Raw genomic sequence first — 26,017 nt, 5'->3', positions numbered from 1 at the left:
TCTGAGTTGAGACTGTGTTTTCTTCTGAGTTGAGCCTGTGTTTTCTACTGTGTTGAGCCTGTGTTTTCTCCTGAGTTGAGACCGTGTTTTCTACTGTGTTGAGCCTGTGTTTTCTTCTGTGCTGAGCCTGCATTGCACCTAAGTTGCGCCTGTGTTTTCTCCTGTGTTGAGTCTGTTTTTTCTCTGGTGTTGAGCCTGTGTTTTCTCCTTTGATGAACCTGTGTTTTCTCCTGTTGAGCCTGTGTTTTCTCCTGAGTTGAGCCTGTGTTTTCTCCTCCATTGAGCCTGTGTTGAGCCTGTGTTTTCTCCTGTTGAGCCTGTGTTTTCTCCTGTGTGAGCCTGTGTTTTCTCCTCTGATGAGCCTGTGTTTTCTCCCATGTTTTTTCCTGTGTTTCCTCCTGTGTTGAGCCTGTTTTCTCCTCTGATGAGCCTGTGTTTTCTCCTATACTCAGCCTATGTTTTCTCCAGTGTTGAGCCTGTGTTTTCTCCAGTGTTGAGCCTGTGTTTTCTCCAGTGTTGAGCCTGTGTTTTCTCCAGTGTTGAGCCTGTGTTTTCTCTTCTGATGAGCCTGTGTTTTCTCCAGTGTTGAGCTTGTGTTTTCTCCAGTGTTGAGCCTGTGTTTTCTCTTGTGTTGAGCCTGTGTTTTCTCCTGTGTTGGGCCTGTGTCTTCTCCTGTGTTGGGCCTGTGTCTTCTCCTGTGTTGGGCCTGTGTTTTCTCCTGTGTTGGGCCTGTGTTTTCTCCTGTGTTGAGCCTCTGTTTTCTCTTGTGTTGAACATACGAACATACGAATTAAGAGCAGGAGTAGGCCATTCGGCCCCTCGAGCCTATTCTGCCATTTGATAAGGTCATGGCTGATCTGATTGTGACCTCAACCCTACTTTCCCGTCTACCTGCTATAACATTTGACTCCCTTGTTAATCAGGAATCTATCTAACTCAGCCTTAAAAATATTCAATGACCCTGCCTCCACCGTTCTCTGGGGAAGGGAGCTCCACAGATTCACTAGCTTCTGAGAGAAAAAAATTCTCCTTATCTCTGTCATAAATGGGAGACCCCTTATTTTTAAACTGTGGCCCCTAGTTCTTGTCTCTCCCACAAGGGGAAACATCCTCACAGCATCTAACATAGAAACATAGAAAATAGGAGCAAGAGTAGGCCATTCGGCCCTTCGGGCCTGCTTCGCCATTCAAAATGATCATGGCTGATCATCTAACTTAGTACCCTGTTCCCACATTTTCCCCATATCCCTTGATCCCTTTAGCATTAAGAAATATATCTATCTCCTTCTTGAATCAATCTAATCACTTGGCCTCTACTGCCTTCTGTGGTAGAGAATTCCACAGGTTCACCACCCTCTGAGTGAAGAAATTTCTCCTCATCTCGGTTCTAAATGGCATACCCCGTATCCTGAGACTGTGACCCCTGGTTCTGGACTCCCCAGCCATCGGGAACATCCTCCCTGCATCTAGTCTGTCTAATCCTGTTAGAATTTTATATGTTTCGATGAGATCACCTCTCATTCTTCTATACTCTAGTGAATATAGGCCTAGTCGACCCACTCTCTCCTCATACGTCCTGCCATCCCAGGAATCAGTCTGGTAAACCTTTGTTGCACTCCCTCCATGGCAAGGACATCCTTCCTCAGCTAAGGAGACCAAAATTGCACACGATACTGCAGATGTGGTCTCGCCAAGGCCCTGTATAACTGCAGGAAGACATCCCTGCTCCTGTACTCAAATCCTCTTGCAATGAAGGCCAACATACCATTCGCCTTCCTAACTGCTTGCTGCACCTGAATGCTCGCTTTCAGCAACTGGTGTACAAGGACACCCAGGTCTCGTTGCACCTCCCCTTTTCCCAGTCTATCACTATTCAGATAATAATCTGCCTTTCTGTTTTTACAACCAAAGTGGATAACCTAACATTTTTTTTTAATTCGTTCACGGGATGTGGGCGTCGCTGGCAAGGCCAGCATTTATTGCCCATCCCTAATTGCCCTTGAGAAGGTGGTGGTGAGCCGCCTTCTTGAACCGCTGCAGTCCGTGTGGTGACGGTTCTCCCACAGTGCTGTTAGGAAGGGAGTTCCAGGATTTTGACCCAGCGACCATGAAGGAACGGCGATATATTTCCAAGTCGGGATGGTGTGTGACTTGGAGGGGAACGTGCAGGTGGTGTTGTTTCCATGTGCCTGCTGCTCTTGTCCTTCTAGGTGGTAGAGGTCGTGGGTTTGGGAGGTGCTGTCGAAGAAGCCTTGGCGAGTTGCTGCAGTGCATCCCGTGGATGGTACACACTGCAGCCACAGTGCGCCGGTGGTGAAGGGAGTGAATGTTTAGGGTGGTGGATGGGGTGCCAATCAAGCGGGCTGCTTTATCTTGGATGGTGTCGAGCTTCTTGAGTGTTGTTGGAGCTGCACTCATCCAAGCAAGTGGAGAGTATTCCATCACACTTGTGCCTTGTAGATGGTGGAAAGGCTTTGGGGAGTCAGGAGGTGAGTCACTCGCCGCAGAATACCCAGCCTCTGACCTGCTCTTGCAGCCACAGTATTTATATGGCTGGTCCAGTTAAGTTTCTGGTCAATGGTGACCCCCAGGATGTTGATGGTGGGGGATTCGGCGATGGTAATGCCGTTGAATGTCAAGGGGAGGTGGTTAGACTCTCTCTTGTTGGAGATGGTCATTGCCTGGCACTTATCTGGCGCGAATGTTACTTGCCACTTATGAGCCCAAGCCTGGATGTTGTCCAGGTCTTGCTGCATGCGGGCTCGGACTGCTTCATTATTTGAGGGGTTGCGAATGGAACTGAACACTGTGCAGTCATCAGCGAACATCCCCATTTCTGACCTTATGATGGAGGGAAGGTCATTGATGAAGCAGCTGAAGATGGTTGGGCCTAGGACACTGCCCTGAGGAACTCCTGCAGCAATGTCCTGGGGCTGAGATGATTGGCCTCCAACAACCACTACCATCTTCCTTTGTGCTAGGTATGACTCCAGCCACTGGAGAGTTTTCCCCCTGATTCCCATTGACTTCAATTTTAATAGGGCTCCTTGGTGCCACACTCGGTCAAATGCTGCCTTGATGTCAAGGGCAGTCACTCTCACCTCACCTCTGGAATTCAGCTCTTTTGTCCATGTTTGCACCAAGGCTGTAATGAGGTCTGGAGCAGAGTGGTCCTGGCGGAACCCAAACTGAGCATCGGTGAGTAGGTTATTGGTGAGTAAGTGCCGCTTGATAGCACTGTCGACGACACCTTCCGTCACTTTGCTGATGATTGAGAGTAGACTGATGGGGCGGTAATTGGCCGGATTGGATTTGTCCTGCTTTTTGTGGACAGGACATACCTGGGCAATTTTCCACATTGTCGGGTAGATGCCAGTGTTGTAGCTATACTGGAACAGCTTGGCTAGAGGCACAGCTAGTTCTGGAGCACAAGTCTTCAGCACTACAGCTGGGATGTTGTCGGGGCCCATAGCTTTTGCTGTATCCAGTGCACTCAGCCGTTTCTTGATATCACGTGGAGTGAATCGAATTGGCCGAAGACTGGCTTCCGTGATGGTGGGGATATCGGGAGGAGGCTGAGATGGATCATCCACTCGGCACTTCTGGCTGAAGATGGTTGCAAACGCTTCAGCCTTGTCTTTTGCACTCACGTGCTGGACTCCGCCATCATTGAGGATGGGGATGTTTGCAGAGCCTCCTCCTCCCTTTAGTTGTTTAATTGTCCACCACCATTCACGACTGGATGTGGCAGGACTGCAGAGCTTTGATCTGATCCGTTGGTTGTGGAATCGCTTAGCTCTGTCTATAGCATGTTGCTTCCGCTGTTTAGCATGCATGTAGTCCTGAGTTGTAGCTTCACCAGGTTGGCACCTCATTTTTAGGTACGCCTGGTGCTGCTCCTGGCATGCTCTTCTACACTCCTCATTGAACCAGGGTTGATCCCCTGGCTTGTTGGTAATGGTAGAGTGAGGAATATGCCGGGCCATGAGGTTACAGATTGTGCTGGAATACAATTCTGCTGGCCCACAGCGCCTCATGGATGCCCAGATTTGAGCTGCTAGATCTGTTCTGAATCTATCCCATTTAGCACGGTGGTAGTGCCACACAACACGTTGGATGGTGTCCTCAGTGCGAAGACGGTACTTCATCTCCACGAGGACTGTGCGGTGGTCACTCCTACCAATACTGTCATGGACAGATGCATTTGCAACAGGTAGATTGGTGAGGACGAGGTCAAGTAAGTTTTTCCCTCTTTTTTGTTTCACTCACCACCTGCCGCAGGCCCAGTCTAGCAGCTATGTCCTTCAGGACTCGGCCAGCTCGGTCAGTAGTGGTGCTACCGAGCCACTCTTGGTGATGGGCATTGAAGTCCCCCACCCAGAGTACATTTTGTGCCCTTGCTACCCTCAGTGCTTCCTCCAAGTGGTGTTCAACATGGAGGAGGACTGATTCATCAGCTGAGGGAGGACGGTAGGTGGTAATCAGCAGGAGGTTTCCTTGCCCATGTTTGACCTGATGCCATGAGATTTCATGGGGTCCGGAGTCAATGTTGAAGACTCCCAGGGCCACTCCCTCCTGACTGTATATCACTGTACCGCCATCTCTGGTGGGTCTGTCCTGCCGGTGGGACAGGACATACCCAGGGATGGTGATGGAAGAGTCTGGGATGTTGGCTGAAAGGTATGATTCTGTGAGTATGGCTATGTCAGGCTGTTGCTTGACTAGTCTGTGGGACAGCTCTCCCAATTTTGGCACAAGTCCCCAGATGTTAGTAAGGAGGACCTTGCAGGGTCGACTGGGCTTGGTGTTTTGCCGTTGTTGTGTCCGGTGCCTAGTGGTCCGATGCCGGGTGGTCCGTCCGGTTTTATTCTTATTATGACTTTTCGTTATTCATGTTATACTGCATCTGCCATGTTCTTGCCCACTCACCCAACTTGTCTAAATCACATTGGAGCCTCTTTGCATCCTCCTCACAGCTCACATTCCACCCCAGCTTTGTGTCGTCTGCAAACTTGGAAATGTTACATTTAGTTCCCTCATCCAAATCATTGATATATATTGTGAATAGCTGGGGCCCAAGCACTGATCCCTGCGGTACCCCACTAGTCACTGCCTGCCACCCGGAAAAAGACCCGTTTATTCCTACTCTCTGTTTCCAGTCTGTCAACCAATTCTCAATCCATGCCAGTATATTCCCCACAATCCCATGTGCTTTAATTTTGCACACTAACCTCTTGTGTGGGACCTTATCAAAAGCCTTCTGAAAATCCAAGTACACCACATCCACTGGTTTTCCCCTATCTATTCTATTCGTTACATCATCAAAAAAACTCCAAAAGATTTGTTAAGCATGATTTCCCTTTCATAAACCCATGCTGGCTTTGTCCAATCCCGTTAATGCCTTCCAAGTGTTCTGTTATCACATCTTTTATAATCGATTCTAGCAAATATCCCCACTACTGATGTTAGGTTAACTGGTCTGTAATTCCCTGCTTTTTCTCTCCCCCCTTTTTTAAATAGTGGGGTTACATTTGCCACCCTCCAATCTGTAGGAACTGTTCCAGAGTCTATCCCTTCTAGTCCCCTCGGGATCTTATATGTTTCAACAAGATCACCTCTCATTCTTCTAAACTCCAGTGTATACAGGCCCAACTTGTCCAACCTTTCCTCATAAGATAACCCCTATCCCAGGAATCAGTCGAGTGAACCTTCTCTGAACCACCTCCAAAGCAATTATGTCCTTTCTTAAATAAGGAGACCAAAACTGCACACAGTATTCCAGATGCAGTCTCACCAATGCCCTGTACAACTGTAGCAAAACATCTCGACTTTTATATTCCATCCCCCTTGCAATAAATGACAACATTCCATTTGCCTTCCTAATCACTTGCTGTACCTGCATGCTAACTTTTTGTGATTCATGTACTAAGACACCCAGATACCTCTACCTCAGAGTTCTGCAATTTCTCTCCATTTAAATAATATACTGTGTTTCTATTCCTCCTGCCAAAGTGGACAAGTTCACATTTTCCCACATTATACTCCATCTGCCAAATTTTTGCCCACTCACTTAACCTATCTATATCCCTTTGCAGACTCCTTATGTCCTCTTTACAACTTACTTTCCGACCTACTTTTGTGTCATCAGCAAATTTAGCAACCATACATCCGGTCCCTTCATCCAAGTCATTGATACAGATTGTAAATAGTTGAGGCCCAAGCACTGATCCCTGTGGCACTCCACTCGTTACCTCTTGCCAACCTGAAAATGACCCATTTATGCCTACGCTCTGTTTCCTGTTCGCTAACCAATCCTTTATCCATGCTAATATGTTACCCCTACACCATGAGCTCTTATTTTGTGTAGTAGCCTTTGATGTGGCGCCTTGTCAAAAGCCTTCTGGAAATCCAAGTACACCACATCCACAGGATCCCCTTTATCCACGTTGCTTGTTACTTCCTCAAAGAACTCTGATAAATTAGTCAAACACAATTTCCCTTTCACAAAGCCGTGTTGACTCTGCCTGATTGCATTGAGATTTTCTAAGTGCCCTGCTATAACCTCCTCAATAATAGATTCTAGCATTTTCCCTATGACAGATGTTAAGCTAACTGGCCTGTAGTTTCCTGCTTTGTGTCTCCCTCCTTTCTTGAATAGAAGAGTTACATTCGCTATTTTCCAATCTGATGGGACCCTTCCAGAATCTAGGGAATTTTGGAAAATTAATACCAATGCATCTACTATCTCTGCAGCCACTTCTTTTAAGACCCTAGGATGAAGTCCGTCAGGACCTGGGGACTTGTCAGCTTTTAGTTCCAATATTTTTTTCTGTGCCTGTGTTTTCTGCAGTGTTGAATATACGAACATACGAATTAAGAGCAGGAGTAGGCCATTCGGCCCCTCGAGCCTGCTCTGCCATTTGATAAGATCATGGCTGATCTGATTGTGACCTCAACCCTACTTTCCCCTCTACCTACTATGACCTTTGACTCCCTTGTTAATCAGGAATCTATCTAACTCAGCCTTAAAAATATTCAATGACCCAGCCTCCACCACTCTCTGGGGAAGGGAGTTCTGAGAGAAAAAATTTCTCCTCATCTCCGTCTTAAATGGGAGACCCCTTATTTTTAAACTGTGGCCCCTAGTTCTTGTCTCTCCCACAAGGGGAAACATCCTCACAGCATCTAACATAGAAACATAGAAAATAGGAGCAAGAGTAGGCCATTCGGCCCTTCGGGCCTGCTTCGCCATTCAAAATGATCATGGCTGATCGTCTAACTCAGTACCCTGTTCCCGTTTTTTCCCCATATCCCTTGATCCCTTTAGCATTAAGAAATATATTTATCTCCTTCTTGAATACACCTAATAACTTGGCCTCCACTGCCTTCTGTGGTAAAGAATTCCACAGGTTCTCCACCCTCTGAGTGAAGAAATTTCTCCTCTTCTCGGTTCTAAATGGCATACCCTGTATCCTGAGACTGTGACCCCTGGTTCTGGACTCCCCAGCCATCGGGAACATCCTCCCTGCATCTAGTCTGTCTAGTCCTGTTAGAATTTTATATGTTTCGATGAGATCACCTCTCATTCTTCTAAACTCTAGTGAATATAGGCCTAGTCCACCCAATCTCTCCTCATATGTCAGTCCTGCCATCCCAGGAATCAGTCTGCTAAACCTTCGTTGCACTCCCTCCATGGCAAGGACATCCTTCCTCAGATAGGGAGACCAAAACTGCACACAATACTCCAGATGTGGTCTCACCAAGGCCCTGAGTAACTGCAGTAAGATATCCCTGCTCCTGTACTCAAATCCTCTTGCAATGAAGGCCAACATACCATTCACCTTCCTAACTGCTTGCTGCACCTGAATGCTTGCTTTCAGCGACTGGTGTACAAGGACACCCAGGTCTCGTTGCACCTCCCCTTTTCCCAATCTATCACCATTCAGATAATAATCTGCCTTTCTGTTTTTACAACCAAAGTGGATAACCTCACATTTATCCACGTTATACTGCATCTGCCATGTTCTTGCCCACTCACCCAACTTGTCTAAATCACATTGGAGCCTCTTTGCATCCTCCTCACAGCTCACATTCCACCCCAGCTTTGTGTCGTCTGCAAACTTGGAAATGTTACATTCAGTTCCCTCATCCAAATCATTGATATTTATTGTGAATAGCTGGGGCCCAAGCACTGATCCCTGCGGTACCCCACTAGTCACTGCCTGCCACCCAGAAAAAGACCCATTTATTCCTACTCTCTTTTTCCTGTCCAATTCTCAATCCATGCCAGTATATTCCCCCCAATCCCATGTGCTTTAATTTTGCACACTAACCTCTTGTGTAGGACCTTATCAAAAGCATTCTGAAAATCCAAATACACCACATCCACTGGTTCTCCCCTATCTACTCTACTTGTTACATCATCAAAAAACTCCAGAAGATTTGTTAAGCATGATTTCCCTTTCATAAACCCATGCTGACTTTGTCCAATCCCGTTAATGCCCTCCAAGTGTTCTGTTATCACTTCCTTTATAATAGACTCTAGCATTTTCCCCACTACTGATGTTAGGTTAACTGGTCTGTGATTCCTTGTTTTTTTCTCTCCCTCCTTTTTTAAATAGTGGGGTTACATTTGCCACCCTCCAATCCGTAGGAACTGTTTCAGAGTCTACCCCTTCTAGTCCCCTCAGGATCTTATATGTTTCAATAAGATCACCTCTCATTCTTCTAAACTCCAGTGTATACAGGCCCAACTTGTCCAACCTTTCCTCATAAGATAACCCCCTCATCCCAGGAATCAGTCAAGTGAACCTTCTCTGAACTGCCTTGCAATAAATGACAACATTCCATTTGCCTTCCTAATCACTTGCTGTACCTGCATACTAACTTTTTGTGATTCATGTACTAGGACTGTGTTTCCTCCTGAGTTGAGCCAGTGTTTTCTCCTGCAATGAGCCTGTGTTTTCTCCTGCGTTGAGCCTGTTTCCTCCTGTGTTGAGCCTGTGTATTCTGTGTTGAGCCTGTTTCCTCCTGTGTTGAGCCTGTGTATTCTGTGTTGAGCCTGTTTCCTCCTGTGTTGAGCCTGTGTATTCTCCTGTGTCGAACCTGTGTATTCTCCTGTGTTGAGCCTATGTATTCTCCTGTGCTGAGCCTGTGTTGAGCCTGTGTATTCTCCTGTGCTGAGCCTGTGTATTCTCCTGTGTTGAGCCTGTGTATTCTCCTGTGTTGAGCCTGTGTATTCTCCTGTGTTGAACCTGTGTATTCTCCTGTGTTGAGCCTGTGTATTCTCCTGTGTTGAGCCTGTGTATTCTGTGTTTTCTCCTGCGTTGAGCCTGTGTTTTCTCCTGCGTTGAGCCTGTGTTTTCTCTCTGTACTACAGATGATTCAGAGGCGATTGGAAGAGATTGAACAGATGTTCCATGAGTTGGAGCAGAGAGGCATTCATCTGGAACAGGAAATGCGCATGAGTAAACGTAAGATCACCAAATTTTTCAACGTAATTAAATCAAGTAACTTCTCTTTATAAAGCTCTATTTGGGTAAGGAGCATGAGAAGAATATTAATAGAGATCTACAGGTCAATTGTGTCATCACTTCCCCAGTGAAATATGTTTCTTTTCCAACCAGAAATATCCATCCTTTGCAAAGTCCAATATGTCCATCTTTTAAAAGAGGAATTAAAGTCTAGCGGACGTACTTTTTGTTCAAAGCACTCTCTCAACTTGAATATTAAGAAAATATAAAACAGTTGTTGCTGCCTTAAAAAGAAAGGTCAAATTTCCTGCCCCAGCAGAGACCTGCCGTTTTTCTGTCTCCCTCTCTCCTCTGTGATGTTACCGGTTGGGATGTCTCACCCATGTCCTGGAAGGGCTCCGTTCACTTTAATGGGGGCTCGATTCCGGATCTTGACTGTGAGCCAAACCAAGAACTTTCCTTTCCCTTTTAAATGATTTATTTCCACACATGGTGCACCGTCCACCACAGAGAGGAAGCACTCCTTCCCCCCACATGCTGCGCTGAAAGCGGTTGCTAAGGCATGTGACTGTCTCTGAACTTTCACCCCTCGCGGCTGGGATAGGGAACACACTGGTATGGGGAAATCCCAAACCCTCCACCACCTTGAAGGGCGAGGGCAGCAGGTTAATGGGAACGCCATCACCTCCGAGTTCCTCCCGAGTCACACACCATCCCGACTTGGACATATATCCGCCGTTCCTTCATCGTCGCCGGGACAAAATCCTGGAACTCCCTCCCTAACGGCACTGTGGGAGCAACTTCACCACAGGGTCTGCAGCGGTTCACGAAGGAGGCGGCTCACCACCACCTTCTCAAGGGCAACTAGGGATGGGCAATAAACGCCGGCCTTGTCAGCGCACCCATATCCCCACGGCCTTGTGACATTACCCCTTTGGATTTTGTGCAGTGGAGATGAGGGCCGGCTGTTTCCTTGTGACTGATGCAGGGCAGCTTTCCTTCCAGCAGAGGGCCCCACTGTGCCGTGAAGAGCAAGCTGCATGACCTGTTCAGCACATCCCAGCAACACCAACTGGACGACCCAGGGCAGGAGGAGGCGGAGGGAGGAGAGGGGAGAGAATTGGTGAAGAAAGGAGTGACCTTCACCTATTGTTCTCATTCTTCTATAAACGTGTCCCTTTTACAGCTCCATGCGTGCTTAGGGTTGGATGTATTCCTGGAGGCTTCATCACATGACCTCTCACCTTCAACCCCCCTCACCTGGTCAAAAAGCCTTTTTTCCCCCATCTCCAATATTTTTATAACTAATAAACAGAAGTGTTCAAAGAAAACTTTTTTTTTTAAGGCCCCTATGATTTTTTTCTCCCAGGTTGCTCGCGGCAGCGTCCGGGAGATTAATCTTTAATTCCCGGAGACTCCAGGACAATCCCGGTGGGTTGGCGACCCGTTGTGGACTGGCCCCCTCCTGTTTAAGGGTACAGCAGAGGAGATTGGCCTGATTTCTTCCTGATGTACTGGACAGTAAAGGAGCTGACACGGGGGTCACACACGGACCGTACCGGACACAGGGAGGGCTACAGGTGACTCCGAATAAAATGGCCATTTTGTTGCAGAGTGCTCCCAGGTCAACTGTGTTCTACAGAGACCGAGTGAGGTCTATTGTCCCTCGCAGTTTGTCATCTGCACTGGGCTTGTTTTAAGAGGAGTTACCAGAAGACGCAGGAAATTAAGAGTAAGAAGGGAAGACAGGTGGAATTTGTTCACCCAAAGGGTAATAGACTTGTGGAATAAGTTACCAGAGAAAGACACCGAATCAGACTTGGTTTCAAAAGGCAATTGGATGCATTTCTGGAAGGTTTGGTGATGCTGAGATCTATCAATAAAGGGATGGCCTTGTTGGGTCTAATTGTTCCCAAACCTTCTTTTTATGACAGGAGAGCAGCCACAGCTGATGCAATCCTGGATCATGCTGGTGCAAGACAAGAACCAGCTCCTGAGCGAGGAGTCCGAGTTAATGATAAGGTGAGAACGATTCAAATCCTGTTTACACTCTTTGTCCTACTCTGTAAGGAATTCCAGCACCATAAATACAATCAGATCCTTGGCAGCCCAGTTAACCTGAAGTACCTTCTATACAATGTTCATCAACATTGGATCAATGGAAAAAGGAAAGAGATCCTTACAACAGAGAGTGTTACAACGTAATAGAAAGTCTTACAGAGAGAGTAACTCAGGGCCCTACAGAGAGAGTGTTACAGTGTAACTCAGGGCCCTACAGAGAGAGTGTTACAGTGTAACTCAGGGCCCTACAGAGAGACTGTTACAGTGTAACTCAGGGCCCTACAGAGAGAGTGTTACAGTGTAACTCAGGGCCCTACAGAGAGAGTGTTACAGTGTAACTCAGGGCCCTACAGAGAGAGTGTTACAGTGTAACTCAGGGCCCTACAGAGAGAGTGTTACAGTGTAACTCAGAGCCCTACAGAGAGAGTGTTACAGTGTAACTCAGGGCCCTACAGAGAGAGTGTTACAGTGTAACTCAGGGCCCTACAGAGAGAGTGTTACAGTGTAACTCAGGGCCCTACAGAGAGAGTGTTACAGTGTAACTCAGGGCCCTACAGAGAGAGTGTTACAGTGTAACTCAGAGCCCTACAGAGAGAGTGTTACAGTGTAACTCAGGGCCCTACAGAGAGAGTGTTACAGTGTAACTCAGAGCCCTACAGCGATAATGTTACTGTGTAACTCAGAGCCTTGCAGAGATGTAGGACGGTGGATACAGGGAGAGGGAGGGTGTATAGGATGATGGAATCAGGGAGAAGGGAGAATATGTAGGAATTTGTATTCTGGAGCAGAGGAGGAACAAAAGAGGAAAATTCAAAGAAGCAATGACCATAGCAGTTTTAATAGAATGAAGGTTTTAAAAATAAGATGGAGAGGGTGAAGGCTACGGGTGAGATGCTTTTCTTAAACTGGGATCTGTAACTGAAGTATAAGACTTATTGGTCCTGAAGAAAGACCCAATGGTTTTACATCTTTACATTGCTTCAGTGGCCGTGAGCTGGAGCTGGAGGATCAGAAGAGCAGACTGGAACAGGAACTCAGGAGGTACATGGTTATGGACGGTAGGTGACATTCCTTTACCCGTCTCTCATTATTTTCCTGCACATCTCCATACTGTGCTCCTTCTCCTTTCACCTGCTCCCAATCCTTCCCTTCCTTGCCCTGTTGTGAGCTCCTTTTTCCATTGGTGCACCTGAGGAGCAATAACGCTGAACGTCAAGAAAATTTAATTCGGAATGTCCGACAGTTGCGGAGTACTGGTGCCACCAGATGGTGCTATTGAGGGAAACTAAGAACATTCCTCAATTTTTTTGTCCTCTCCGCAACATGTGGTCCTGCGGTGGTTAGTTCTTAAACCTCGCTCAAATGTTGACCTTTTAACAAACCTTGCCTCTCCATCTTGCAGCGCAACTGAAGACAGAGAAGGACTTTCTGGAGGAGGAGAGGATTTACAAGGAAATGATCGAGGTGGTCAAGATGAGGGACAAATTGGTCATATTCCTGGAGCAACAGAGACTTCAGGAGCAAGAACAGTGTGCAGTGCTGGTGCCTGGAGCTGCAGCAAGGGACCTCTCCGCAGGTGCCACCATCACCTGGACATGACGATAGCACATTAATCTCAAGTGGTCCGAGGTTATTCAGATAGGAGACGTGCGCTGGCATAAAGCCTAATGGTGGCTTTAGCTCTGAATATTCATGAAAGAACTCCTCCACTTCTATATTTATTGAAGAAAATGATGCAACATTTCTGAGAACCTAATTTTTGTAACTTGCTCTTGTGTAACCTTTGCCTTTTGATTGAGGTCGCTATCCTCTTCCTGTTGGAATATTGAACAACTGAGGACAATTCAGGCCTCAGCCTTTGGCTCCTTGGCCTCTCTCCCCGTCTCGCACACTGTTCATTGTTTCCAGAGCAGGGGAGGGTAGCTGGAACCCAGGCCCAAGACCTGTAAAGTCAGTCACATAATTTTTTTTAAATTTAGCTCAAAAATTTTTTGTTTTAAATAAATTAGAAGTTTATTTTGCTTTCCACCACAAATACTCCAAAGATGTGTTCTCAAAAATTCCATTCAGGATTCGCTGCACACATTTGAAATGCTCTGCTTCACCTGACTGGCATCAACTTGTCGATATGAAAAGGGAGGTAACAGTCTACGCCACATCAGAGCTGGCACTGGCACTGGCACACGGGTGCTGTGCCCAGTGAGATGCTGATACAAACCAGCACCGAGTCCCTCGTCATCAGCACGGCTCAGACTGCTCTCACTATCGGCTTACTGGAGTCCTACCCCAGCAATACACTCCCGCACACAAGCCAGCTGTCAGCCTCTGCTCATGATGTCCATGCCCTGAGTTATCAAATAGTACTGTAAAAAGATGTTGTAAGCTGGATTCTGTATCAACCGTGCATTGAGAATATATATATTGGTGATTTTGAGAAAACTGTGCATTTTTACTGCCAAATAAAAAGGAACTTCTGAGTGTCTGGTTCAAAAAGGTTGAGGATAAAATTAATTTTAATATTTATAAGTGTGAGATATTACATTTTGGTAGGAAGAATAAGGGGGTCACATACTGCTTGGATAATAAGAGTCTGAATGGGCTAGAGGAGCAGAGGGATCTAGGGGTACAGATACACAAATCATTAAAAGTAGCGACGCAGGTTAATAAGGTCACAATAAAAAAATCAATCCAAGCACTGGATTTCATTTCTAGAGGGATAGAATTGAAAAGCAGTGAAGTTATGTTAAACTTATATAGAACCTTGGTTAGACCACACTTGGAGTACCGTGCACATTTCTGGTCTCCATATTATAAAAAGGATATAGAGGCACTGGAGAAGGTGCAAAAAAGATTTACTAGGATGATACGAGAACTGATAAGTTATACCTATCAGGAAAGATTGAACAGGCTGGGTCTCTTTTCTCTAGAAGACCTGATAGAGGTCTTTAAGGTTATGAAAGGGTTTGATAGGGTCGATGTAGAGAAAATGTTTCCACTTGTGGGGGAGACCAGAACTAGAGGTCATAAATATAAAATAGTCACTAATAAATCCATTAGGGAAGTCAGGAGAAACTTCTTTACCCAGAGAGTGGTTAGAATGTGGAACTTGTTACCACAAGGAGTAGTTGAGACGACTAACATAGATGCATTTAAGGGGAAGCTAGATAAACACATGAGGGAGAAAGGAACAGAAGGATTTGCTGATAGGGTTAGATGAAGTAGGAGGGAGGAGGTTGGTGTGGAGCATAAACACCGACATGGGCCAGTTGGGCCGAATGGCCTGTTTCTGTGCTGTACATTCTATGTAAGATGTCAATCTGTGGGATCTAAATGGTCACATAATTTTCGATCTGATTCAGCAATGTAAGTGGGTTTGAAGATCCGCACTATTTTAGTTACTATTTTCTGCACCCCTCCCCCCACACAACTCCGAAGGTGCTAATTCCCAGGAACGCATAACAGGAATTCCGGCGCGAAGATCTGGGCCCCACGGGATTTTCTTCAATGGACTCCTCGTCCTGCAGGGTCTCACTGATCTCCCAGTAATCCCACAGCAGCAAGAATTCATAATATCCACCCGATGGTTCCATAGCAAACGGCACCCCCCCCTCCCCATCTGAGACCTCGCCTCCACCCCCCCTCCCCTTTCCCCAACAGGCATTCTTCACTTGCAAACCTAGACAATGAGTGTCAACGGGACCTTCAACCACGGAGGGCATCACATCAAGCTCAATCCTATTAACTGCCTTCAGAGACTTGAGCACATAATCTAGGCTGAGACTCCAGTGCAGTACTGAGGCAGTGCTGCACTGTCGGAGGTGCCGTCTTTTGGATGAGATGTTAAACCGAGGCCCTCTGAGGTGGACGTTAAAGAGTCCATGGCACTATTTTGAAGAAAAGCAGGAGAGTTCTCCCTGGTGTCCTGGCCAATAGTTATCCCTCAACCAATAGTAGTTAAACATTATCTGGTCATTTATCTCATTGCTGTTTGTGGGACCTTGCTGTGTGCAAATTGGCTGCTGCATTTCCTACATTACAACAGTGACTGCACTTCAAAAGTACTTCATTGGCTATAAAGCACTTTGGGATGAGTTGAGGATGTGAAAGGCGCTATATAAATGCAAGTTCTTTCTGCGCACACACTTGCCAGCAAAGGTCATTGGTTGGCAACTCGGATCCAGAAGTCAGGCTGATTTTCCCCTTCCTAGCCCAGGGGTACTGAGGCCAATTGTAGTTCCCCCACCCAATGCCCCAGCGAAGATCAGCTAGATCTGCAGAGATGAGGGTCAGAACGAAGCATAGTACATTTCCTGTTTCACACTGTGGTAGGAGTAGGACTGGCAGCAAACTTCCGTCCGTGATTTCAATGCAAACCAAACGCTGGGTTTTGTTAACCAGTTTACAATGGAGTTTCTCGCTGCCAGTCACATGCTCAAACCTCGGAGTGGACTATTATTTAGCCAGTGACTGATTATCCAGTAAATGTGTATTGCCAGGGGCACTGAGGGATGAAGCAGTGGTGGATTGTTAGGGATTCCATCTCTGGGATACTTGAAGCAGCTGTATCAAAATAAATGGAGGAAATACGCTACTGAGAGTTTGAGATGGAGGGGCTGGTTAATTAAAAATATATATATATACACATACAGATATACATACGCACATACACACACACAAATGCTCACATACACACGCACATATATACATACACACACATATATAGTCACACATTTACATATACACACGCGCACAGACACACGTACACATATATGCACGTTGACAGAAACACGCACATATACCCCACATATCCACACACATATATACACACACACCCATACACATGCACACACATACATACACACATACATATACACAGATACACAAATATCCACACTCACATGCACAAACATATATGCACATTGACGGAAACACACATACCCCACATATCCACACACACATATACCCACACACTCATATACACATACACACACATATATACACATGCACACATACATATGCACACACATACACACAGATATACACACACATATCCACACTCACATGCACAAACATATATGCACATTGACATAAACACACATACACACGCACATATGCACACAAATGCGCGCACACACTGGCACACATATACACACCACATACACATATATGTGTGTATATGTGTCTGTGTATATTTGTTTGTATGTGTGTATATGTGTTTGTGTCTGTGTTTGTGCGTGTATTTATGTGTATGTGTGTGTATATATGCCTGTGTATATTTATGCATGTATGTGTGTACATATATGTGTATGCGTACATGTACATGTGTGTAAATATGTGTACATGTGTGTGTTTATATTTGTGTGTGGGTATGTGTGTGTATGTGTGTATGTATGTATATATATGTGTGTGGATATATATATATGTATGCGTGTATATGTGTCTGTATTTTTTTATATTCGTTCATGGGATGTGGGCATTACTGGCAAGGCCAGCATTTATTGCCCATCACTAATTGCCCTTGAGAAGGTGGTGATGAGCCGTCTTCTTGAACCGCTGCAGTCCGTGTGGTGAAGGTTCTCTCGCCACAGAATACCCAGCCTCTGACCTGCTCTTGTAGCCACAGTATTTATATGGCTGGTCCAGTTAACTTTCTGGTCAATGGTGACCCCCAGGATATTGATCGTGGGGGATTCGGCGATGGTAATGCCGTTGAATGTCAAGGAGAGATGGTTAGATTCTCTCTTGTTGGAGATGGTCATTGCCTGGCACTTATCTGGCGCAAATGCTACTTGCCACCTATCAGCCCAAGCCTGGATGTTGTCCAGGTCTTGCTGCATGCGGGCTCGGACTGCTTCATTATCTGAGAGGTTGTGAAAGGAACTGAACATTGTGCAATCATCAGCGAACATCCCCATTTCTGACCTTATGGTGGAGGGAAGGTCATTGATGAAGCAGCTGAAGATGGTTGGGCCTAGGACACTGCCCTGAGGAACTCCTGCAGCAATGTCCTGGGGCTGAGATGATTGGCCTCCAACAACCACTACCATCTTCCTTTGTGCTAGGTATGACTCCAGCCACTGAAGAGTTTTCTCCAATTCCCACTGATTTCAATTTACTAGGGCTCCTTGGTGCCACACTCGGTCAAATGCTGTCTTGATGTCAAGGGTAGTCACTCTCACCTCACCTCTGGAATTCAGCTCTTTTGTCCATGTTTGGACCAAGGCTGTAATGAGGTCTGGAGCCGAGTGGTCCTGGCGGAACCCAAACTGAGCATCGGTGAGCAGGTTATTGGTGAGTAAGTGCCGCTTGATAGCACTGTCGACGACACCTTCCATCACTTTGCTGATAATTGATGGTGGACTGATGGAGTGGTAATTGGCCGGATTGGATTTGTCCTGCTTTTTGTGGACAGGACATACCTGGGCAATTTTCCACATTGTCGGGTAGATGCCAGTGTTGTAGCTGTACTGGAACAGTTTGGCTAGAGGCGCAGCTAGTTCTGGAGCTCAAGCGTTCAGCACTACAGCCGGGATGTTGTCGGGTCCCATAGCCTTTGCTGTATCCAGTGCACTCAGCCGTTTCTTGATATCACGTGGAGTGAATCGAATAGGCTGAAGACTGGCTTCTGTGATGGTGGGGATATTGGGAGGAGGCCGAGATGGATCATCCACTCGGCACTTCTGGCTGAAGATGGTTGCAAACGCTTCAGCCTTGTCTTTTGCACTCACGTGCTGGACTCTGCCATCATTGAGGACGGGGATGTTTACAGAGCCTCTTCCTCCCGTTAGTTGTTTAATTGTCCACCACCATTCACGACTGGATGTGGCAGGACTGCAGAGCTTTGATCTGATCCGTTGGTTGTGGAATCGCTTCGCTCTGTCTATATACGTGTGTATATACACACACTTCACTTTTCCAAGGTCGTTAAGTGAAATATCTCCTGATAACTCCCTCACCCTAACCCAATTCAAGGGGAAACAAATCCAGCCCATGTTCGATTCCAGTGTTGGCCTCCTACAAGCAAATAATCCCAACAATCCTGCAGAGAGCTGTGGCCTGCGCCCCCTCACACAGATGGCTGATGGGTGGAGAACTGTGGGTTTACAAACAAACAAATGTTTGGAACCAGAACTGTGATCCAGTTCAGGGTTTCTCTCTACAGAACAGACACAGATTTAAAACAATCCATGAACTTGTCTAATCATATGTTTCTGCAACTGGCTAAATTTTTAAAATACAAATCGCTCCCATAGTTATAGAATCATAGAAGTTACAACATGGAAACAGGCCCTTCGGCCCAACATGTCCATGTCGCCCAGTTTACACCACTAAGCTAGTCCCAATTGCCTGCACTTGGCCCATATCCCTCTATACCCATCTTACCCATGTAACTGTCCAAATGCTTTTTAAAAGACAAAATTGTACCCGCCTCTACTACTGCCTCTGGCAGCTCGTTCCAGACACTCACCACCCTTTGAGTGAAAAAATTGCCCCTCTGGACCCTTTTGTATCTCTCCCCTCTCACCTTAAATCTATGCCCCCTCGTTATAGACTCCCCTACCTTTGGGAAAAGATTTTGACTATCGACCTTATCTATGCCCCTCATTATTTTATAGACTTCTATAAGATCACCCCTTAACCTCCTACTCTCCAGGGAAAAAAGTCCCAGTCTGTCTAACCTCTCCCTGTAAGTCAAACCATCAAGTCCCGGTAGCATCCTAGTAAATCTTTTCTGCACTCTTTCTAGTTTAATAATATCCTTTCTATAATAGGGTGACCAGAACTGTACACAGTACTCCAAGTGTGGCCTCACCAATGCCCTGTACAACTTCAACAAGACATCCCAACTCCTGCATTCAATGTTCTGACCAATGAAACCAAGCATGCCGAATGCCTTCTTCACCACCCTATCCACCTGTGACTCCACTTTCAAGGAGCTATGAACCTGTACTCCTAGATCTCTTTGTTCTATAACTCTCCCCAACGCCCTACCGTTAACGGAGTAGGTCCTGGCCCGATTCGATCTACCAAAATGCATCACCTCACATTTATCTAAATTAAACTCCATCTGCCATTCATCGGCCCACTGGCCCAATTGATCAAGATCCCGTTGCAATCCCAGATAACCTTCTTCACTGTCCACAATGCCACCAATCTTGGTGTCATCTGCAAACTTACTAACCATGCCTCCTAAATTCTCATCCAAATCATTAATATAAATAACAAATAACAGCGGACCCAGCACCGATCCCTGAGGCACACCGCTGGACACAGGCATCCAGTTTGAAAAACAACCCTCTACAACCACCCTCTGTCTTCTGTCGTCAAGCCAATTTTGTATCCAATTGGCTACCTCACCTTGGATCCCATGAGATTTAACCTTATGTAACAACCTACCATGCGGTACCTTGTCAAATACTTTGCTGAAGTCCATGTAGACCACGTCTACTGCACAGCCCTCATCTATCTTCTTGGTTACCCCTTCAAAAAACTCAATCAAATTCGTGAGACATGATTTTCCTCTCAAAACCATGCTGACTGTTCCTAATTAGTCCCTGCCTCTCCAAATGCCTGTAGATCCTGTCCCTCAGAATACCCTCTAACAATTTACCCACTACAGATGTCAGGCTCACTGGTCTGTAGTTCCCAGGCTTTTCCCTGCCGCCCTTCTTAAACAAAGGCACAACATTTGCTACCCTCCAATCTTCAGGCACCTCACCTGTAGCGGTGGATGATTCAAATATCTCTACTAGGGGACCCGCAATTTCCTCCCTAACCTCCCATAACGTCCTGGGATACATTTCATCAGGTCCCGGAGATTTATCTACCTTGATGCGCGTTAAGACTTCCAGCACCTCCCTCTCTGTAATATGTACACTCCTCAAGACATCACTATTTATTTCCCCAAGTTCCCTAACATCCATGCCTTTCTCAACCGTAAATACCGATGTGAAATATTCATTCAGGATCTCACCCATTTCTTGTGGTTCCGCACATCGATGACCTTGTTGCTTAAGAGGCCCTACTCTCTCCCTAGTTACCCTTTTGCCCTTTATGTATTTGTAGAAGCTCTTTGGATTCACCTTTGCCTGATCTGCCAAAGCAATCTCATATCCCCTTTTTGCCCTCCTGATTTCTCTCTTAACTCTACTTCGGCAATCTCTATACTCTTCAAGGGATCCACTTGATCCCAGCTGCCTATGCATGTCATATGCCTCCTTCTTCTTTTTGACTAGGGCCTCAATCTCCCGAGTCATCCAAGGTTCCCTACTTCTACCAGCTTTGCCCTTCACTTTATAAGGAATGTGCTTACCCTGAACCCTGGTTAACACACTTTTGAAAGCCTCCCACTTACCAGACGTCCCTTTGCCTGCCAACAGACTCTCCCAATCAACTTCTGAAAGTTCCTGTCTAATACCATCAAAATTGGCCTTTCCCCAATTTAGAATTTTAACTTTTGGGCCAGACCTATCCTTCTCCATAGCTATCTTAAAACTAATGGAATTATGATCACTTGTCCCAAAGTGATCCCTCACCAACACTTCTGTCACCTGCCCTTCCTTATTTCCCAAGAGGAGGTCAAGTTTTGCCCCCTCTCTAGTCGGGCCATCCACATACTGAATGAGAAATTCCTCCTGAATACACTCAACAAATTTCTCTCCATCCAAGCCCCTAATGCTATGGCTGTCCCAGTCAATGTTGGGAAAGTTAAAGTCCCCTACTATTACCACCCTATTTTTCTTGCAGCTGTCTGTAATCTCCTTACATATTTGCTCCTCAATTTCCCGTTGACTATTTGGAGGTCTGTAGTACAATCCTTTAGATATGGTGCTTGTATTGTAACGGAATTGCTGGCCAAAAGGTCACATTTCACCCATTTGCTAAAGTACAATCAGCTTATGCAGTCAGTGCAGGAACCAGTTGCTGCTGCTACTGATGCAGTCATTGGATATGGAAAGGTGAGGGCAGTTACAGTCCCCACCATTAAAACGTCCACATTTAAATCGGGCAGTCACTTATATTGGCCAAAAAGCGATAACCATCATCATTTGCATTAATGCCAATTTCAAAGTTGCCGGTTACAGTGTCTTAAACGCTCCGTTTATTTCAGGCACAAACAGCTGTGTTTATTCACCAGTTTGCACCTCGTTAGGGTGCAGTGAATGTTAAAATAAAATTACCATCCCCATGTTGTAGCAGTAATACTACAATAAGCAGCAATTCTTTCACCTTGTTCAGCCTTTGTTAATTTACATCGAGCTCTGCAAATTATACCTGGTATAATTAGCACAGTGCTCAATCAGACCGGACTGTGCTGTTCCTATAATTATCTTGTCTGCGAACAAGCATTTAACAGCGGCTTTCGAGTTAAAGTAGAAAGCTCTAGCAGCTGCTCAATGATTGCGTTAAAATACCCAAAACAAGAATTAAACTGAATGTGCTGATCAGCGTGCCAGAAATAGCAGAGGAAAGTAAACTCGATCTGACCAATGTGATGTCAGCCTGGCTTTTACAAAAGTCTTTGGTGGCCAGGGAGGGAGGAGCAGAGTAAAGTCGGAGTGTTCAGTAAAAATACTTCCAATATAGTAAGTCACTGCAGACAAGGCTCCGTCCGAATAATGGGTCGGATTTTGCTGTAAAAAGAACTGAGAGGCTAACAGCACTCACCGTTATCAATGCGTAAATTGGACAGCAACTTCCAGTGACCGCATATGCTCAGTTAAACGCGGATTTCTGGAAGTTGCTCTACCAGAGGCCCTGCTCCTTCAAAATCTGCTCTATATCGGCATTGCACTGGCTGGCTCCCCGCACAGCGTGAAGTTCCTGTATTGACGTTGCAGATATGGACTAAGGTTGCCAACAAAAGTTGTCAAGTCATTTCAAGTCTCAGCACCCTTTTAACGGCGTGGTACATCTTAATTACTGCCAAACCACCTCTCTGACAGTGAAAATTAACTTTTACAAATGTGGGGGTCTGATTCCTTCAGATTTTAATTCAGCTGCTCATTAATGATGCTTTAATCTGATTGGTTAAGGGGATACACAGTTGCTTGTCCCGTTCACACAGGTCCCAGATGCCCTGTAGAGGGAGCCACACTGAATGACTCTCTCAGTTACAAGAACTTGCCCTGCAAAAGCTCACAGTCTGTGGGCAAGTGGAAGTCCAGTGGATGGCAGGTGTCGTTTGTTCACTGCTCAAGGCAAAATCTGGCCCATGGCGTCGACTCGTTTTGGTGTTTTAATTAATTTGTTGGCTGCGATGCCGGAGGTCATTTTCATCAATAATTCATGGAACCTAATTGACAATCTTCACTATGGTCGTAAATAAAACCCCAAAATGAGGGGAAATGCACAGCAGGTCATTCAGCATCTGAAACAGAAACATTTCAGGTGGGACCCTCTCTTTGTCTCAGCTGCTGACAGACCGACTGTGTTATAGACTAGATTCTCTGATCGTTAAATCTTTTAATGTGAACACAGCAGTTTCTGGTATGTTGACTGGACTCAAATGACAACTCACTGTGTAAGTAATGCTATAGCGAGATGCTTTAAGGCATTTACAAATACCTCAAATTGAGGGTGACTGCCGAGATGGGGGGGGGGGGGGGGTCAGTGAGCTGAACCAGGCAGAGCAAAATAAGTCCCAGGTTTGATCTCTGAGTTGAATTAGCTTATCTCAGCTGAGGCAATAATAGGAACACTGCAAGTGGCCAAAGCATCCTGGAGTTGGGGAGAGGTGGTGAGGGGAGGGGATAAGCAGTCAGGATTATCCCTCCCGATTACTGTCCAGCGATACTTGCTGGAAGTGCATGTGCGGATGGGGAGTGGAGTGATGGGATAGAGCTGAATGGCGATGCCCCAATGGTCAAATAGCCCACCAGCACCAAGACTCATTCAATGAATAATGGCCATTTAGGCAAGCTGCAATGAATCACTGTCTCTTGGAGAGGAATAGAGGAGAGAAAACTGGCAGAGAACATTTGTAAGAGAGGGGGGGGAGTAAAAGGTTAACAAAAACTATTTATTGAAGCCACTAAACGAGCCTCCTACTGATGAATTTGCCAATTTGTTTTAGTGTTTTACAATCACTCTGTGGCTGCGATGCTGACTGCACATGTGTGGTGCTGATAAATCAGATGTCCTACTGACAGGTTCAACCTTTGGTCCCAGGCATCCAGCCGATCTGGATTGTAACCAGTTATACAAACCCAAATCCGTCACCGTTTGACTTAAACAAGCTGATTTCATGGAATTTAAAGAGAGAAAAACAAGGTTGAGTTTTAAAGCTTTATTGTGTTCTTGTAAGCTGCAGAACAATTTATTACAGCAAATAAAATCGAAGTAAAATGCAGCTGTAACAAACGGATCAGAGAGAGATGATGGAATGTTTCCTTTTTAACAGTAGACTTCCTGAGATTAATAAGCATCTCCTAAGAACTAAGCCCGCACATATAATGCAAGTGAAATGGTTTCTCAATTTCAGGTTGTGGTACAGCACACAGGAACCTCTGGGGTTACAACTGAATTAAGAGAGAGTGTTTTGAGCACGAACTGGGTTTCCTTGAGTTCAGTAACACTGTGCGCCTAGTATAACTAATTATAGCATTGAAGTTTCCCTATTAAGAGAGAGATGCTTCGTGTCCTGTCACAGATAGGGATAAACAAGCCAACACTACAGTTATCAGCCAGCTCTTCAGTTTAAACCAAGGACTTTGATTTTTTTTCTCCTTCTTAAAACTGTGTGGCAGGCAGGGTGGAACAATAGATTAAATATCGGGACCTGGGTTCAAAGCTAGCCCAGACGGATGGAATAAAGGTCTCCCCTGCTGGCTCCAAGGGACCTCCGTGATATGGGTTCGGACAGTCTCATCCAGTTCCTAATGGTCATGGGCCCACGGTACAAGATTGCGCCTAGTTTGCCACTAAACTGGCAATCTCGCTCGAAAAGGCCAGAGGCGGCCAGTGTGGGGAATGGGAATGTCTCACTGGTGCAGTAGAGGCTGCTCCTCTGAGGTTGAGGCGCATTACTGGGGCAGGGTAGGGAGAGCTTTACTCTGCATCGAGTGTTTCTATGCCTAACCTCGGTCTGCTTGATGCAGACACTGTGTGGCCAAAACGACAAGTGTTCCATTCCCCAGTACCAACATCCCTCACTTTGATGAGCACAGAAACCCACACAAAAAAAAAAGACATTAAAAAAATGTATTTATGGAGCGTTAAAGCCAAACTCTTGGTCCTGTCGCCACACAAGAGCTCATGGGAGGCAAGACTCATCGGGGCTGTGTAGGAGTGCTTGATGGATGAAGACCATGTGGCGGGTTGGGGCTGAGTGCGGAAGCAATCAGGCCAGTAGTTAAGGAATATCAGCAGATCCACAGGTACAGTGGTGCCCCACGTTGCTGCAGTGGTTGTTCACGGCCAAGGTCATTGGGGAAACGGTAACACATCGAAGGAGCCATGCATTGGATTGGACTGTTATATACCATGAGTCCACATGCCACAATCATGCTATAAATAGGTCAGCAGCTTGGGACAGTTCTACAATACAACCACCCACTATTCGACAAGGATTGCTTCCCAAGGGCTGGGTATTCATTTTGTGAGCATGCTCGCCCACCACCAGATGGTCCCACTACATTCTGGTTCTTGGCTGTTTCACTAGAGCCTACCTGAGATTGCAATGCTGCAGTACATGTTTCTACCCCTAGAAATCTCAGAGTTTTGTAAGTATCAGTGAGCCTGTGTGTGGTGAAAACTGTTCACTAAAGCAGTTCAATTTACTGCTCAGTTTCTAGTTATTGAACATAATTTCTACAGGTCCGGATTTGAGAGGAGCAGGATCCAGCCACAAGGCCTGCTGACATTTTCAACAACTGCTTCTTTGACCATCCATAATTTTATATATTAAATAAAAACGTACATTCAAACACACACACACAGAGCTAATAATATTTCTTCAAGCCATTGTTTAAAGCAATCCAACAGTGCAGTACTGGTCACACAATCCAATATAAAATCTATCATCTTCAACAGCATCTGAAAGCTCCCCCAGCCACCATATGGGCCCACATTCCATTAACGCTAAGAATTCATTATAATTTCAGATATTTTATGTCTTATAAACACAACTCAGTTCAAATTAATTTCCATTTCTTGATTGGCTGAATGGGCACTGCATCATAACACAGCTGAAGTTTGTGGCATTGTGGGAGAGAAGGTGGCTCTAAACTTTTAAGATGATAACTCACGGGGCCGGGTGTTAGATCATCGCCCGTTAGATAACTCAGGGCCGGGTGGTGCAGGGTGTTAGATCATCGCCCGTTAGATAACTCACAGGGCCAGGTGTTAGATCATCGCCCGTTAGATAACTCACAGGGCCGGGCGTTAGATCATCGCCCGTTAGATAACTCACGGTGCAGGGTGTTAGATCATCGCCCGTTCGATAACTCACGGGGCCGGGTGTTAGATCATCGCCCGTTCGA

The 26,017-nt window shown here is 45.9% G+C and overlaps 1 protein-coding gene across 4 annotated transcripts in view; it reads left to right on the top strand.

The window, feature by feature from the left end:
* The window catches only part of LOC137344377 (F-actin-monooxygenase mical1-like), a 130,208-nt gene extending 116,181 nt beyond the window's left edge, over window positions 1-14,027 (top strand). For 3 of the 4 annotated variants that reach the window (XM_068007274.1, XM_068007271.1, XM_068007272.1), the window contains 4 exons: window positions 9,380-9,473; window positions 11,408-11,495; window positions 12,519-12,592; window positions 12,937-14,027. In XM_068007274.1, coding sequence (XP_067863375.1) covers window positions 9,380-9,473; window positions 11,408-11,495; window positions 12,519-12,592; window positions 12,937-13,133 — 453 coding nt within the window. In that variant the 3' untranslated portion in view covers window positions 13,134-14,027. The remainder of the gene's footprint in view (window positions 1-9,379; window positions 9,474-11,407; window positions 11,496-12,518; window positions 12,593-12,936) is intronic. The other variant, XM_068007273.1, reaches the window with a different exon arrangement.
* The last annotated feature ends 11,990 nt before the right edge of the window (window positions 14,028-26,017 follow it).

The sequence above is a fragment of the Heptranchias perlo genome, chromosome 27 (assembly GCF_035084215.1).
Source record: "Heptranchias perlo isolate sHepPer1 chromosome 27, sHepPer1.hap1, whole genome shotgun sequence".
Classification (NCBI taxonomy): Eukaryota; Metazoa; Chordata; class Chondrichthyes; order Hexanchiformes; family Hexanchidae; genus Heptranchias; species Heptranchias perlo.
This window is presented reverse-complemented; position numbering and strand designations above follow the sequence as displayed.